The sequence below is a fragment of the Diprion similis genome, chromosome 12 (assembly GCF_021155765.1).
Source record: "Diprion similis isolate iyDipSimi1 chromosome 12, iyDipSimi1.1, whole genome shotgun sequence".
NCBI lineage: Eukaryota > Metazoa > Arthropoda > Insecta > Hymenoptera > Diprionidae > Diprion > Diprion similis.
The window spans coordinates 13,873,671-13,890,099 of record NC_060116.1 but is presented as its reverse complement, the minus strand read 5'-3'; the positions used below and the strand labels follow the sequence as shown (position 1 = coordinate 13,890,099).

At 41.1% G+C, this 16,429-nt stretch overlaps 2 protein-coding genes across 5 annotated transcripts in view; one reads left to right on the top strand and one right to left on the bottom strand.

Moving 5' to 3' along the window:
- LOC124413520 (atrial natriuretic peptide receptor 1) overlaps positions 1 to 8,256 on the top strand; it is a 137,093-nt gene extending 128,837 nt beyond the window's left edge. For all 4 annotated transcript variants that reach the window (XM_046894154.1, XM_046894151.1, XM_046894153.1 and 1 more), the window contains 4 exons: positions 2,996 to 3,170; positions 5,291 to 5,389; positions 6,476 to 6,567; positions 7,810 to 8,256. In XM_046894154.1, the coding sequence (XP_046750110.1) occupies positions 2,996 to 3,170; positions 5,291 to 5,389; positions 6,476 to 6,567; positions 7,810 to 8,190 (747 nt within the window). In that variant the 3' untranslated portion in view covers positions 8,191 to 8,256. The remainder of the gene's footprint in view (positions 1 to 2,995; positions 3,171 to 5,290; positions 5,390 to 6,475; positions 6,568 to 7,809) is intronic.
- A 2,539-nt stretch (positions 8,257 to 10,795) lies between these two features.
- Positions 10,796 to 14,936, bottom strand: LOC124413310 (proclotting enzyme). Its single transcript, XM_046893817.1, has 8 exons — positions 14,763 to 14,936; positions 14,014 to 14,153; positions 13,793 to 13,929; positions 13,509 to 13,603; positions 12,987 to 13,302; positions 12,561 to 12,805; positions 11,892 to 12,052; positions 10,796 to 11,082 (listed from the first exon to the last, which is right to left on the bottom strand). Exons 1-8 carry the CDS (start codon positions 14,851 to 14,853, stop codon positions 10,921 to 10,923), a joined length of 1,347 nt encoding a protein of 448 aa, XP_046749773.1. The 5' UTR covers positions 14,854 to 14,936; the 3' UTR covers positions 10,796 to 10,920.
- Positions 14,937 to 16,429: the final 1,493 nt, after the last annotated feature.

Sequence of the window (16,429 nt, the reverse complement as noted above, 5' to 3'; positions counted from 1 at the left end):
CCGACGATCTTGGCAGAATTAGTTGAGACGGAGCGAGCCGCGTTATAGGCAACCCGCCATACCCCGCAGCTGCTACTCTCCCAGAACATTTCTCTTTCCCCTTGCAGACTCCGTACAGCCGCAGCCTCATCCTTCTTCAGGCTTCTCATTTTCCTTCCTCTCGTCTTTGTTCTAACCGGAATTCCGCGCTTTATTCCATCAAGCCTCCGCCTAGTCTGCATCCTCCCTCTCATCTGGATAATCTCCGTTGTACCTACTCGCATACTTCACGCGTAGTTTCAAACCTCTCGAAATTCCGGTTAACTTCCCAAGTTCCCTCGGCTTTACCCGATTTTATACGCTACATGTGTTTGTTTTTTTTTTTTTTGGTTTTTTTCGGCGTCGTTTATACGGAAATAAGGCAAATACATGTTTGCAGCTTCGATGAAATTCTAACGCGAATCGAGGACTGCGGAAGCCGATCGAGCGGGAAAACGGAAGCGGTCATGCAAATTGGGGATATGTTCTGGAATTGAACGAGGTTTACGTAAGACTGGAAATATCTGCCGAGACGTATTCACTAGGTATTTTATCAGGCGTGACTAAAATGTTTACAAACAAGGAACGCCGATCGGGGAAAGGGGGGGGGGGGGGAGGGAGGGGAGGCGGTTAAGGTCAAGGTTGAGGGTGAAGGTGAGGATTATAAGCAGTGTTGGATGGTAGCAGATGCGGTATAACCGTATCATAATAATTATTATCGTAACGTAGACTGCAGAGGATGGAGAGAAGTTTCGTCGTTGTTCATCCGTAGGCAGGATAAGTCGACGGTATAACTAATTTTCATCAAAAACTTTTACGAAAGAAGGATGTATGAAAATTTGCATTTCGCACAACGTCGTAGAGAATTGAAATTTAGGTAGCGAGATATTTTCTTTCTCTGTCGCATCTATACCAAGATTATACAACAACGGATCACCCTTAAATCCGTATACAATTATCATAATAATCTTATTTAATCTTATCCAGAAAAATTCTGTACCACGGAATGAATCCTTGCGGATTTTTAGCACGGGTGAAAAAAACTTAGAAAAAAAAAAAAGAATGCAGGACGAAACCGTGACATCGGACTGAAACGCGAATCCCTCTGTTTGCCCGCGTTGTACAGGATTTGAAATCTCTTCTTTAAATACGTCACTAGCGTAAACGGCACGTACCAACACTCACGAATTTGCACTTTTCTCCATTTTTTTCCATCCCGTAAAGGCTCCCTCGATTCGAATACCCCGAAACGGGGAAAAATTATCAGAGACCTTCGGGCTACGCGGACTCTTTGATCGAGAATTATTTATCATGTAGAATGTGACAGACGAGATTTGGGCGAGTGGATTGCCTCCGTCCCTTCCTTTGTGTCTCCGCAGTGTGCCGATCGCGATATCTTGGTTCCATCTTGTTTTTTGTTGTTTTTTTTTTCTCTTTGTCCTTTGCGTTCTCTCGTTTTACACGCCTCGTCGACGCGACGCCGTCGAAGGTCGGACAAGCAATTTAATTTCTTAAATGTGGAAAACCGTAGGTGCCGCTGCGTATTTCACATCCACATTGAATAACGCGATTGGATTGCGGCAGGATGAATTCGCGGCTTCCAAACACCTCGATGAACCTTATTCTTCTTGTTTTTCTCGCTTTTCGCATTTTTCATCTCCTTATCCTCGTACCTACTTCACGGAATTGAATTTTAAGTGAGTTACGCGACGCGACGGGGCCTAATTGAAGAGAAAAAAAAGCGAGAAATAAAATACACCGAGTAGGTACAACGCCAACCACTTCCGCCGCGATGTTGAAATTTCTCATGAAATCAGAAACCGGTATCAGATTTTGACGAGCCAGGCCGCGTATCCACATCTCTCTCCTAGGTACTTGCTGTAATTTCGTTTGGTATATTAATTCTCGAACTTATCGTCGCCACTCGCACCTTTTGAAAATTCAATCTCCTCCCTGCAGGATGGAGTGGTATTAAAAATTGAAACGGTGAATAAAGCTCACCGCAGCGTGGATAAGGCCGCATTATTATTCCGGTGTACATGCATATACGCTTCGCGAATTTTCTACCTCACCCTTCACCCTTCACTCCTTTCTATACATGTATGTTTGCACATGTGGATGTCAGAGGGTGTATTACACACACGTTGTACGCGGAGGTGCGTGTTCCTCTTTGGCGAATTTTCGCAGTCGAGTCGACTTGCTCCGAGCACTTGTTATCCTTGGTGCTTTAAATAGATTAAATTACGAGGAGCTGTAAAACACCCTCTGGGTGTAATTTCGTACGCGGCACCCGCGATCTCGCTATCATTTTCTCATACATTATTTCTTTATTCGCCTTTCGGGAATCTTTGCAAAAAAATTGCGGGCCTGAAAAGGGCTCGAAAGATTCGATTAGCCTTAGTCGTCGTCTTAACGAGATTCCGTCGTGCGAAACACTCTTGATTTTCGGCTCGATGCCTCGAGAAAAAGGCTTGCCATTCACTCTCACCTTCCTCATATTTTGTCATCAAGAAACACCCTTGGGATATTAAATTTCATTACTTTCTTCGACAAACGACGAGGAGCCTAGAGCTTTTTATATACCTTCGTGTACTTGGAGGACTTGAGAATATCTGGAGCTTATTTTTTTCACCCTTCTTGTTATGTGACTCTCTCATTATTGGCAGGATCAAAACTCACGATTTTTCGACATCGCGGATTACCCTGATAGAATTGAAATATATTCGAGGTCTGTGAATCCTACAGTAATGACACAAAGTCAAGTACCATTTTGGGAAATCCTATCAAAAATTGTTTCACAGTCCCATTTCAATTGATTAAAAAGCATCATTCAAGATTCTCTGACGTCAGATGTTGTAAAATCTGTATATAATTGAAATGAAATAAAGTCTTGCAAATGAATTTACGTCCAACAAGTGTTATTGATTATTTTTTGAAATTGCTACTAAACAATCGCATCTATCGAACGTGTTTGCAGGTGGAGACGATCGGTGACGCGTACATGGTGGTGTCGGGACTTCCGGTGAGAAACGGAACGAATCACGCAAGGGAGATTGCAAGGATGAGTTTGGCGCTGAGGGACACCGTGATGACGTTCAGCATCCGGCACAGGCCAAACGAGCAGCTCAAACTGCGGATCGGGATGCATTCGGGTAAGGAAAAAGCGAAGCGACGACCGGAAATTCGTGGGCGCAAGGCTTGCGGAAAATTCCGTAATACCCAGCGAAAAGCAACCGCGCGAAAATTTATCTGTCGCGTTTTACGTTTCACTTCACCGCCATAAGGAATCCCGTTTCAGTTACCTTCTCACGTGATTTGACAGCCCGGAAATCATCGACATAAACCGACGCAGGCGTTACGTTACGCGGATCTTTTTCCTCTCCGTTGGACGGCGAAATTTTTGCGCATCTTTTTTAGGCTCAAGGGCACATCCGTAGTATGAATAGAAAGTTTGGGAAAACAAATTAAAAACATCCCAGCAATAATTATTCGCGCCAAATTAACAGTCAATGCGAATGAAAAATCTCGTGGAAATGATTCTGAGTCAATTCGAGTAACACAATTGAGATACAATTAAGATATCGAGAATTTGAGAACAGATTTTATCATTAGAATGTCCGAAATCCTTAAACTCTGTTATATTTTATAATGCAGCTGTGGGTAGAACAGATTTGCGATAACAATAAATTGCATTTAAGCCTTATAACTATATTGCAATACGAAATAACTTTAATGTTATTAAGATAATTAATGGGAATCTGATCAGCGTTAAAAACGAGTCGTGAGAAAACATAACGCGATTAAAAATTTAAGAGTTTGATCATTTCAACGTTTCAATCGTGAGAAATTTTTAATATCACAGCGCTCAAATGAATTTCCATCGCATAATCGAAATGTTTCTTTCATTCGCACTCTGCACTTTTAATCATTGGCGAAAATGAAATGACTGGAGATTTTTTGAACGTTTTTTTTTTCTTTTTCTTTTTTGTTCTCCTCTTCTAAATTTTTATTCATACCGTGGGTCCCATTGATCCTTAATTCTCTTTTACCGCTAAACTTTTACAGGGATTATTATGGGGATCCAAGGGATCTCCATATTGAGGAATTTCCAGCTGAAGCAAGCAATTAGCCGACTTCAAAGGCGTGCGAAAGCGCGGAACCCGGGGGATTCGGAATTGATATAAAACGGCGGGCACTCTGAGCAGTGAATTTCATTAATTTAATCCCCCTTTGCAGCGAGGGGAAGTGCGCCACTGTCTTTGGCGCTCTGGGCTTCTAATTTGATATGCGTACACTGCCTGGATCTTAAGCTGTGCGGCGGAGATATCGCAGGGTGGAAAAGTCGGGAGACTTAAAAGCGGGAAACAGTCTCTTGCTTCAGAGTTTCGAAACGCCGTTTCGCTTATCGTTCTCCCGAGAAGAATAAGGAGGCTCCGAGGTTAACGTCAAGATTTGATATCGAGGCTGCCCGGGTCCCGCAGGATAATAAAGAGTGCTTTTCTCCATACTCCTTTCACTTTTTTCCGCGATAGTCAAGCTGCCGGGAACCTTTTCTAAATTAATCTTCTCTCGCCTGGCATATTTCCAGATCTTACGTTTCTCCACCCGCGGCGTAAAATCTTCAATTTCAACTCGCTGTTATTCTTCTTATTCTTATTCTTGTTCTTATTCTTGTTCTTGTTCTTTCGCTGTTTCCTCGAAGAGGAAATGAAAGAATAAATCACGGAGTTACGGTCACAGCTTTTCGTTTCAACCGAGAACTTTATCCTGTTTCGGTAAGTTGAGTGTATATCGCGGTTCTAGAGTAATCGTGCGTGCAGGGTGTAACTTTCGGAAAATTTCATTTCCGGGAAATTGCAATTCGGAATTGAACTTCTCGGTACGTGACCTGAATACCTATATTTTTTTCCTTCTCGAACCCAAACACCATGGCGTAAAAACGATCGACCGTGGTAGTTTACTGTGCGCGAGGTAAGTCGAAACAAGAAAAACGAGATAGTGTGACAAACGCGAAAAGTAACATCGAAATCACGTCAGATGTTGAAATTTTTTTTTTTACGTACGCGTACACCCTCATCATTTTATCGTTCATTCGACGAGGAGAAACGCCGATTTCGAGGATCATCGAATTTCTCCGATTCGCCAATTCTCTCCATCTCAGTGAATTTTAAGATCCCAGCTCCGCTTTCACCAGATATACGTATATATATGTGTGTACACTTACAAAGGTATCGAGAATCGAATAAACATCAGCGGATTGCCTCGTTTTCAGGACCCTGCGTAGCCGGGGTGGTTGGACTGAAGATGCCGAGGTACTGCTTGTTCGGAGACACGGTGAACACGGCCTCGAGAATGGAAAGCAACGGGGAAGGTAATAAATTCTATTTATCACGAATAAGTCAAGCCGAACGGGAAATAAAGTGAGGAAAAATTATCCCCCCCGCAACTCTATCGTCTCCCGCGAAGCTTATACTTCGCCTTCGCTTTTCCGACAATTCATTCGTCCATTGATCCATTCATCCATTCATCAACTCATCCTTATATACTCTCGATCTTACTTTGTGCCTCGCAAGCCTTCTTCTGACCACTTAACCAAACGACTCTGCCTGCAGGAATTATTCTTTCACTCGACAAAAGCGAGTCTCGATTCCTTTTTGCCATTGTATACCTACGCGTTTTTCATCCATCTTTCTTACGCCTATATATGTATATATTTTTATCCAGAAAAGGTGAATAATTTTTAGGTCCGTTAATAATCGAGTTGTTTCTAAACGTTAGGAAACAAAGTTTTCATTCGATGATGAATTAACTTTCGTGTTAAATACACTCTGTGTCGCATTACATGTGTAGGGATCTTGAATGTAACAAAGCATTTTTGTTTTACTAATAAAAGTCAAAGCTCCTAAGGGTCGTAGGTTGGCATTTCGACGTCAAACCAGAAGCAGGTAAACAAAATTCACTGTTTGCTCAGCGCAAACCGAGTTTCCGCGATTCAAACCAGCCGTGAATCAACAGTTGCTATAGATACTTGCACCGTCCTGAGTTAACATATCGCTCGAGGTCAAGAAGGGCCGAACGAGGGTGGATCGCCGAGTAAAATATCTTCTCACGGGAAATTTATACCTATTATATACCTCGATTGAAATCTCCGAGTAAATACTCACCTCACGCGGATCTCTCGTTGTCAGTTGGCCCGAGGATCAGTCGAGAAGGGACAGGAAATTTGCTCGGCGCCTCTCCTCTCCTCTCCTCTCCTCTCCTCACCTCTGGATGGCCATTCGTTTCTCTAGGAGATCGTTGACCCGCGAATGAGCCTTTCAATCCTCACGTGTCACCGTAACTGTACTTCCTGACCGGCTCGCAGCTTCATTTAATTAATGGTTATCCATGTACTTTCTCTTTTTCTAATTCGTTTCTCTTTTCATTTGGTACATGTATTTTCCTCCGTATTTTACAGCTCTCAAGATCCACGTCAGTCCCCAGACTAAAGAGATCCTCGACACCTTCGGCACTTTCGATTTAGAGTGCAGAGGCGAAGTCACGATGAAGGTCAGTTATTCATATAGGATTATTATTTTCTATGTTTTTTTCTTTTTTCAATCATAAACACCTTCATTTTCTTTTTTTTTTTCTCATCATCTCACCTCGCACTTCAACTTTCATATTTTTTATGATCGGTGTTATACATATTTATATGTACATACATATAGATGCAAATAATTTCCTGTCTGACCGAAAATTGAAGTGGCTTCTTTGGCTGAATTTATTTTTTTTTCAGCGATTACACGGAAGAAATCTTTCTCATTGTCAGAATGAACCTATTTATTACTTGTTACAGAGAAAAAAAAAAACGACTATCTAATGTTTCCTCAACAAGTTTATCGAATTATCTTTATTTTTATGTTTTTTTTTTCTATCGTTATCTTTCAGATTACGTGAAGCGGAGAGTTTATTAAACTGTTGTAGGTACTTAACTATTTTTCATACACGCCGGCTACAGCTAAGCCCCGATTTGCATAATAGCTTTGCTTACCTTATGAAATTTTCGTAATACTGTTCAGACTTGACGCGATGAGCCGCTCGCTTTGAGAGGATTTTTAATCCCATTATCGTTGGAACGCGGGCCGTCAGTCATAGTCAATCAATCATTCATCCATTCTTCAACTCACGTGCCCCGTGAAAACCGATACGCATACAAGTAGATACACAAGTATGTATGTATACATTTGATGAACAATTCACATCTACCCCTCAGCCTTATACTGTGCATTATTACACCCCTTACAATGCAGAGAACCACTTTCTCGATACATTCGAACCCCTTTATTTTCATCACAATACGACCGATGCGTAAAAAAAAAAAAAAAAAAATAAAAAAAAATAATGATGCGATCTCGCCGATTAGTCAGGAATTTTTTCAACTTAAGGAGAGTTGAATATTTTGATAAATATAAAACATTATGTATGTAAGCATCACGTTTCGATTGGTAATATACTAACAATAAACTCACTAGGTTAAAATCGGAATTAAACGGTGTAAACAATTTGTTCAATGAAAAAAAAAAAAAAAAAATGAACGGACTTGAATTATTTTGCAACGCTCTTCTATGCAAGAGATAAGAATTCTCAAGCGTGTTGGCGGGAGGAAAACGTGATTTTGGAAGGTAACGAAAGCGCGAAAAAATCGCGAGGTTATTTCAAAATTGAAATTTATAGCCGTCCAATTTCGAGGTTACTCCATCTTCGAGTAAAAAGAAACCAAAACAAAAAAAGAAAATCATTTTATCTCAGGGAAAGGGGACGATGGTGACGTACTGGCTTCAAGGCGAGAAATCGAAGACGACGAACAACAACAACGTCCAGTCGAGGCCGGTTTCGGTTCCGGTTCCGGTTCCGGTTCCGGTTTCAATCGGGGCCCAGAACCAGGTGCCGGCGATCGCGCATCAGCACCAAAACATCCAGAACCGCGGGGGTCCGACGCTGACCGGAAACGGGGCACCTCCGAGCCTCTCGTCGCCGTCGCCGCGGCACCGATCCGGGGGCGGTGAGGGGGTGGCGCACCCCCAAATCGCCACACATCTCACCCTCGAGAGCGTTCCAAACCACTCGGATTCCGGTCCAGGTGCCCCGCTTCTGCTCCCCACGTCGGCCGGGGCTCATCCGAGGGTCTAAGAACCACCATTGAGAGGGTTTCGAGGCGGCCGGAAATAAGGAATGGGGGTGAATTTTTCTTCGAGGATTTTTGTTTCATGTTATAAAAGGATGATTGTCGGTGATTGATAGCGTAAAAGAGAGAGAGAGAGAGAGAGAGAGGGAGGGAGAGAGAAATGGGACGTAATACGTGTGTAGGAATTAAGGGTGAATTTATGTATAATCGTTGATCGTTTGTATATTCATGCATCGGATATATCGGATCGAAGTCAGGGAAATGAAGCTGAAGGACTATTCCTCGGAATTAATTCGCCACCAGTTAGTGATCTCTTTGTACAAGGTATCGCGGAATCAATGTTACCAATTATATGATATAATTACATACGTACATATATATATATACATATATAAACAAATATATATACATATATATATATGTATATATGTATAATATATACACAAAAAGTTGAATGATTAGAGATAACGATTAAGAAAAATCAATAAATAATTGATAGATTAAAAAATCGGAAGTATAAACAAATATATTATATATTATATATATACATATACATATGCATATACATATACATATGTATATCGTCGGATCAAATTTTCCGAGCTTATTATACATACGTAGAGTGATGTATAATCGTACACGGTGAAGTAGAAATCGAAGGTGAAAAACCGCGAGTGAAAAGAGAATGATAAATAAAAAATATATATACATATATAGTAAACTAAGCGGAAGGATCACAATGTTATAATTCAGGAATGTATTATTTCCGATCTTGTTATACGTATCAATTACGGCGGGATTTTCGAGTTCAAAAGCCGTGACTCAGTATTACCAATCCAGGTTTCTTTTTTTTTTGTTTTTTTTTTTTTGACGCGGTTTTTTTTCCCCATTTTTCTATTTGTAATATACATAATTTACGTATACATATTTATTTGGTCTCCAGATATAACGCAGAAATATCGAACACGTTTCTCATCGCGAGATTCATAACTATGTCACTACATTGTTATTACTTTTATTATTATTATTTTTTTTTTTCGTAATAATATTGTCAAATCATAATTTGATTTGCGAAAAAGTTTTGGGCATACAATCGTATTATAGGTATGCATATGACGGATATATATACATATATATATATATATATATACATACATATAGGTATACATATTATATTGTACGTTTAAAATAGGGATAAAAAATTAAATAAAATCGTGTATACGGTCGCGTCGCGTTCATTGCGCCGTTAAAAGTTATTAATCCTATAACAATGAACGCTCTATGGCCTATTCCGAGGCAAACGGCCACAACGGGAAGCAGTTACGTATGACATTACTAGACAATTAAGCCACGATTCAAAATATTCATAATGATTGTTACATATGTAGACGTGTTTACGAAGCTGTTTGAGAGCCTGCGGTCTACTTAAATAAGTCCTACTACTTTTAGCCTAATCCTGAGAATAAAATAATTGTCTTAAATACGAATTGCGTGGTTTAACTATCGGAAACTGAGGAGTTTTCATCGCCGAATCGATTCTGATTTTTCCTTAGCATATCGTACTTGTTTCTTATTCTTAGTACTATTATAATTAATAACTTTCCCTCTGACCGCAGGCTGTCAGACTTGATGTCAGAAGTTTAAGATTATTATTATTATTATTATTATTATTATTATTATTACAACTGATAAATGGTATATTATATATTATATTATATATATATATATATAAATTTATATATATATATATATATATATATATATATATATATATATATATATATATATATATATATATTATAAAGGATATATGATTAGTTATTATATATTATTATACTGTATAGGCGCATACCTATATATGTGTGTGTATATAGTATACGAAATGAAGCTATAAAAAAGAGGATGAAAAAAAAAACTTATCACAAATCGATGTGTATAGAGTTTAGAGAGCCGACGAGGCTGGGCCCTCGGCTGACGTGTGACTTTGTGAAAAAAGTGGAAAAATAGGTGGATACCTAAGTAAATATTAACGAGTGAGAGACGGAAGAAGAGAGAGAGAGAGAGAGAGAGAGAAAAATTGAGTATACAATTAACGTGGTTTAAGAAATTTCTTCAGCACACTGAGTAGCTGTGTGTAATGACGTATAACAGTCACAATATACGGACGATGGGATTAAATCAAATGTAACGAGTGAATGAACGAACGATTGAATGATCCGTCGACTCACGTTGTAAAATGACGTCTTAAAGAAAAAAAAGAAAAATACAGACAGGAGTAAATAAAATGTGACTCTGAATAACGAGGGGTTATACAGATACATAGATATATAAATATAAATATTCATATATTTATGTCGTTTATTCTTTTCAACATAATTAATATACGTATAATAGTTATGTGTACTGACGGTGTCGCAGTTCGTAATAAAGTTAAAGTCGTTTTCAAACATTTTTTCAAACGATCAACCACTTTCTTTCCTTTATTCACTCGTGCATGCTTCTTCTTCGTCTTCCCCCCTCGTTCACAAAAAAAAAAAATTAAAAGAAGAAAAGATGTGCATTGAGAAATGAAAGGAAAAAGAAAAACCGTATGAAAAAAAATTTTATTGTTAAAAAATACTTTGGCATATTTATGTAAGGTATATTGTTATCAGTAAGTATGTATTGTAGATTGTTTAAGAAAAGGAAGAAAGAAAAAGGATTGCGACTAGCTACAACACGTTCTTATGCCATTGCTAAAACACAGCGTTTGCAAATATCCAATCCAGGTAACGGTTGACGCGTGTGTAAACACCGGGATGACCTGGCTCCCCGCAGCGAATACCCCACGACACGATACCCACGTTCACCCATCTTCCATTTCCCAATTGGTGGAGCAACGGGCCCCCGGAATCACCCTAAAAAGAGCAAAGAAAGTTTATAAAAATAGGAAGGAATAAGAAGAAGAAGAAAAAGAAGAAGAAGAAGAAGAAGAAGAAGAAGAGGTGCGGAATGTCTAAGCAGGGTATACCTAAAACATACGGTCGAACAAGGTACGTGCCATGCAAGAATAGCTCAGTCGAATTAGAACGAAAAAGCGACTGACCCGGAAAAACTTTTAAGTAGCGATTTTCCTTCCAAAATTGTTGGGGGGGTCACCGGCAGTCTACATTTCGGTTTTCGGGATTCGGGATTCGCACCCCGTTGCTTCAGCCGACATTTTGAATTCACTGAATAACTTGTTTATTTTCAATTTCACACGAAAAATGGTAATTACTAATTTTGTTTGGAATCAAATTTCTTAACAATTTTTCCCTAGGGTTGATGTTTTTCGATTAAGACCCGAACAGAGGAGGTGATTTTTTTTTCTAAATGAAATTTTTTATTCCAAACCACTTCGATAATGACCATTTTTCATGTAAAGTGAAAAATAAACGTGATAATGCAATAATACAAGTTTACTCTCTTTTTTCGGATCTTAACCGAAAAATATCGACACCAAGAAGAAATTGATAAAGACGAAAATTTTAGGAAATTTAATTTCAAGCAATTTTGGTGATTATCATTTTTAGTGTGAAATTGAAAATAAACGAGTTATTCAGTAAATTCAAAATGGCGGCTGGCTGAAGCAATGGGGTGCGAATTCTTACAATCAGAGTGATTATTTGTTCGTTATTCCTGCACCAATTCAAATCATGTTTCATTTCAATCATTATTCACATCTCACCTGGCAAGAGTCTCGGCCACCCTCAAACGCAGCAGCGCACATCGCTGTGTCGGGTATTCGCTGGGTGAAAGTTCGGACGCATTTCTTCTGGGGCCAAATCGGTACCGCGACTTCCATTAGCACGGGACTTGCCGGTCCGCCGAAAAACTGGGTGCCCCAACCTGCGAGGAGGGAACAAAGAGCATTAATTTCATACTTGGAATTAAAGTTGAAATTTGAAATTATTTTAAAGTATACGGCCGTATTCATCACGCGAAAAGAATGGAGAAAAATTGACAATTTTAAAGTTATTCGTAGAAACTAGTATCCCGAAATCCCACAGTTAATAGAGAGAGTGGAACGTTTATAAACGGTCCTAATTTCGTTTCGCGTATATCGCACTAATTTTTATCAAACCCCCTGAGGGTTCAGCGACTCGAACATAGACCGTCGGGTTCGTACCGCAACCTTTGACCCGCGCCTTCGTGGTTAATTACTAATTTAAGGACAGCCCGAAGGCTGGTTCCCGGGGGAATACTCGCAGTTTCTTTGGCAGAGCGCGGTTTTCCCGTTAGCGAGGTACGTGATCGAGCAAGCGGCAAGTGCCTTCCGTCTAATATTCAACATTCCGTTATAAATTCAGGATTTTCAACGGTGACGCGACGCTGCCGGAAGTCTTCGCAGTCTCACCGATCACAATCCCGCTTTTGTTCTCAAACGTCACGCCAACCGGAGGCAGGCATATCGGCCATATGTAGCTGCTGAATGTGGTCGGCCTGTGGATTTTGACGATTGCGATATCGTGCTCGTAGGTACTCGGGTCGAAGTCTAGGTGCTGCCTGATCTCCGTAACCCGGAAATCCAGCGCCCTCGTCTCGTCCGGTCGACGGAAGTCGTACTCCCCGAGTCTCACTTTGATCTCCTTCGCCTTAAACCTGACAACAAAAAACCAGGCACCATAAAGTCTCTAAAAATGCTAACGATAATTGGCTCGGAAGTTTTGTTCCCCTGGTTTTGAAAGGCGATTTGATATCCATTCCTATTGCACCTTGGAAATCTTGAAATACATCTTTCGAAGCCTTTTAGATACTGCTTAATTCTAAACTTATAACTCACTGATAGACGCAATGGGCGGCTGTCAGGACGTGCCGATCGGTGATCAGGATTCCGCCGCAGTAGTGAGAAGCTTCCTTGCGGAGGAGCGCGGCGATCCAGGGCCACTCCTGGGGGTCGGCGGGTCGCCCTCCGATGATACGTGTCCTTGATTTGGTGCTGACCCCGCATCCGCGAGGCCCGCGGACCTGCAACGAGGCCCTCGTCGCCCCCGAGCCCTGAGTCTCGTTTTTACTAGGATCAACCGTCCCCGTTGACGGATCCAGGTCGTCGTCAATGCTATCGGACGAGGTTGATATCGAGTCTTCGTCGTCCGCACCTGAAGCGAAGAATCGGGGACTTTGATTCGAGGTGAAGTGCATGAGGATGAAATTTAGGGAATCAGTATCTCATAACCGAATTTGCAATTTGATTGAACGTTGGTGGTTTTTTTGAATCGCAGGTAATTCGATCGTCTTTGCAGCTTCGAATCAATCGGGTGTATAAAAAAAGCGTGTAACAATAAATCTTAACCGTTTTACTAACTGGCAACAGCTGGCAGAATCCCAGCGATGCTCTCCGTATTCGGGGTGCTGCTTTTTCCGACTTCAGTTCCGTCCGGACAGCAAACTCCCACGTAACTGTTGAAAATTATTTCTCAAATCAGTGTGCATTTTTACCATAGGAAAAATAAACTTGCCGGATTCAAACTTTCTTGGAGTAAAAAAGTTTGCGGGTTATGATTGCGGTATTTTACAAGTTCGAAGAACATTCGCGAATACAATTTAAAAAATTCTTAATTCATACAATAACGAGAAAGGTTTACTCACGTTTGCTCGATGATGCAAAGGTATTCCATGAAACGCGGCGAGTTTGAGCGAAACTCATCGAGGACGCACATGCTGAGGTGCCTGCAGTGTCCCTTTTGTTCACCCGGTGCAACGCAGGCTTGGTAAGGTTTGTTGGGCTGAAAAAGTGTAATAGATAAATCTTGCTCAATGGTAACTCTTCCTCGTATTGTTTCTGACGCTGTATTCAAAATTCAAGTAACCTTTTGCTCCTTCACAGCGTCGCCTAAGTTTATTGTCCTCTTTACTCTCAAGTTTGAATGGTATAGGTTGCGGGGTAGCTGGAGGGGCTTAAGGCCCTGAAGATTCGGGCCCCATTTGAGGCTGGCCAGACCATCGGGATCTGTGGAGGAGTTTGGGAGTCAGTTGGTGCATGATTGCGACTGTCTATCACGCGAGCGCAGAGTGATAATAGCACTCGGTGATAGCAGACCAGATTGATATTGTTATCGAGAATCAGAGGACGCGGGCTTCCTCTGGCAACGAGAATCACGGAGAGGAATCTGGGCGGTATGAAAAAAATGGAATGGAAATATGCCGCTAATTTAATTCTGAAATATAATTAAAATATGATAATGTTGGGAGGTAGATACGAAGCGAACGGCTCAAGAATTCATGGTCAAAGTCAAGAGAAGCTGTGTATCGTCGGTGCAGACCTTTGACCTGGAATTCTTCTCGGGATGAGCCGGTACTTTCACTACATTTTCTACACCAACGTGATCTCCGTGTGTTGCCTGTTATTACACTTTTCTCCGGAATACGATAACTCGCTTGTCTACGAATTTATTGTTCGTTTTACGGTTGAAAAGGAAGCTAAAAACCGTTTCGAACTGTACTTCACGATTATAGTCGATGATTCACTATTTTCGAATTTCACCTACTTTTGCAGAGTGATCGTCATACTCTCGGCATGAATTTGAATAAATTTCAAGCGAAATGAGTAGATACTCACCGATGTAGGTCGCCGCATCTTCCTCAACTGGATGGCAGTTTGATCCTACCGACGAGATGAGGAGCAGCAGTACTGCAGGGTATCGCCGCATTTCGCGAATCAATTATCAAAGTCGAAATTCACACTCGCGGCAATATACCGCGGCCGCTCATTAAGCAAAACGCGGACTGAGTTTATTCGAAAGACCGCTCACGCTGATCGTAGACTGCAGACAACGCCACCGAAATCACAGGACCATCGTTTATATACTCGCGCCTGAGACGCAGATGCCATTGCACGCGGTAACGCAACGCCGGTTGCAGCGACACAGGCGGCGAATTATGCACACACATTAGAGACTAATAGTTTTGCCCTTTGTCAATGTGTTTTAAAAGTTTCGCTTTATCCACACTCGATTCTTATTATCGATGGTGTCATCCGCCAAGTATTTCTCACGAATACTAGCTGGAATCTAACAAGAAACGTAGACAACTTAACAGGATAAAAATAATAACTGGATTCGCGATAAATTATGCGAAAAGATACGATCCGGGCGTGAAGTAACGGTTCAAAGTCAGTCATTCAGTCATTCAGTCAGTCTTTCTTTGAACCGATTGACCTTTCTTCTGAACCGCTGTTGCAGGAGGATCGCCAAAGTGAACCAGGCCTCGCTTGCTTGCGCACGGGTACAAGATAAATAACGCCTCACTCGATAATCTCCTGTCAGTTTCTAAACGCTCTTTCTACGGAAAACTTCATCCGTATATCGCCGCTGAATCCCGCTTCGACAGCTCCCCATCCCATCTCCGTTTGCACGCTCCCATGACGAACCATATGCACGTTCACCTACGTTCATGTCTATAATCTAATGGTTACTCGCACTTCACTTCGACGTGTACATCGGGTTAATGTAACCGGAGATTTTTTGCTACTCACCACTTCCTGACGCTTGACGCAAAGCCGGAGATCATCGTCGCATTTCTCTTGGAGAGAAAACATTTATTTATTTGCACGATTTCGTTCGATCGTTGCAAAGTGTCGATAAAATTTTCTTCGAATGATTAAAATAATCTGCTCTGGATATCGATCATTGGATCTTATGAGTCTTTTTGCATTTTGAAAAAGCCCCCAATCAATGAAATCATATGAACGATCGGTATCTCTTCAGCTTGGTGAAATGTCGAACGGGTGGAGGTCAATTGGAAGGTTCTATATTTCGAATGGCCGATGCAAAAGGACGGATATTTTGTTTAAAATCTTGATAATCGAACTATTCATATTTCGTCATTTTATTTTCGCATGTTTGAAATTTCGATATATCGGCCATTTGAAATATCAACTCTTCCAAGTTTTGACCCCGACTCATTTTTACCCAACAAGCATCGACTACATCCTGCTGATAAAGAGAGTCTGAATAGCGTTCGACAAAGCCTAGAGAACCTTTCATTGGATCGACGAATATTTTCGCTTCTCCGCAAGCTCCAGTTTCACCAATTCACAACCCATATTGCCACAGACTCGTGTATTACCTAGGAAAATGCTAGTGAAGTACGTACTTGGTGCAGCGGAGGTTTCTGGGCACCTCGCGAACTCCGTGAGGTTGGCATGTGCAGCATGTAAACGAGTATGAGATACTGCCGGAGAGAGATCGGATCGGGGGCAGCCTGAGGGCACTTCCATTTAAGGCA

Excerpts from the sequence above, each read along its gene's own strand:
- LOC124413310 (XM_046893817.1), bottom strand. The coding sequence starts at position 14,853 with ATGCGGCGATACCCTGCAGTACTGCTGCTCCTCATCTCGTCGGTAGGA. Across the intron at positions 13,930-14,013 it reads ACGCTGTGAAGGAGCAAAAG|CCCAACAAACCTTACCAAGC; the intron begins GTTACTTGAATT and ends ACACTTTTTCAG. Across the intron at positions 12,806-12,986 it reads GCCGCCCATTGCGTCTATCA|GTTTAAGGCGAAGGAGATCA; the intron begins GTGAGTTATAAG and ends TTTTGTTGTCAG.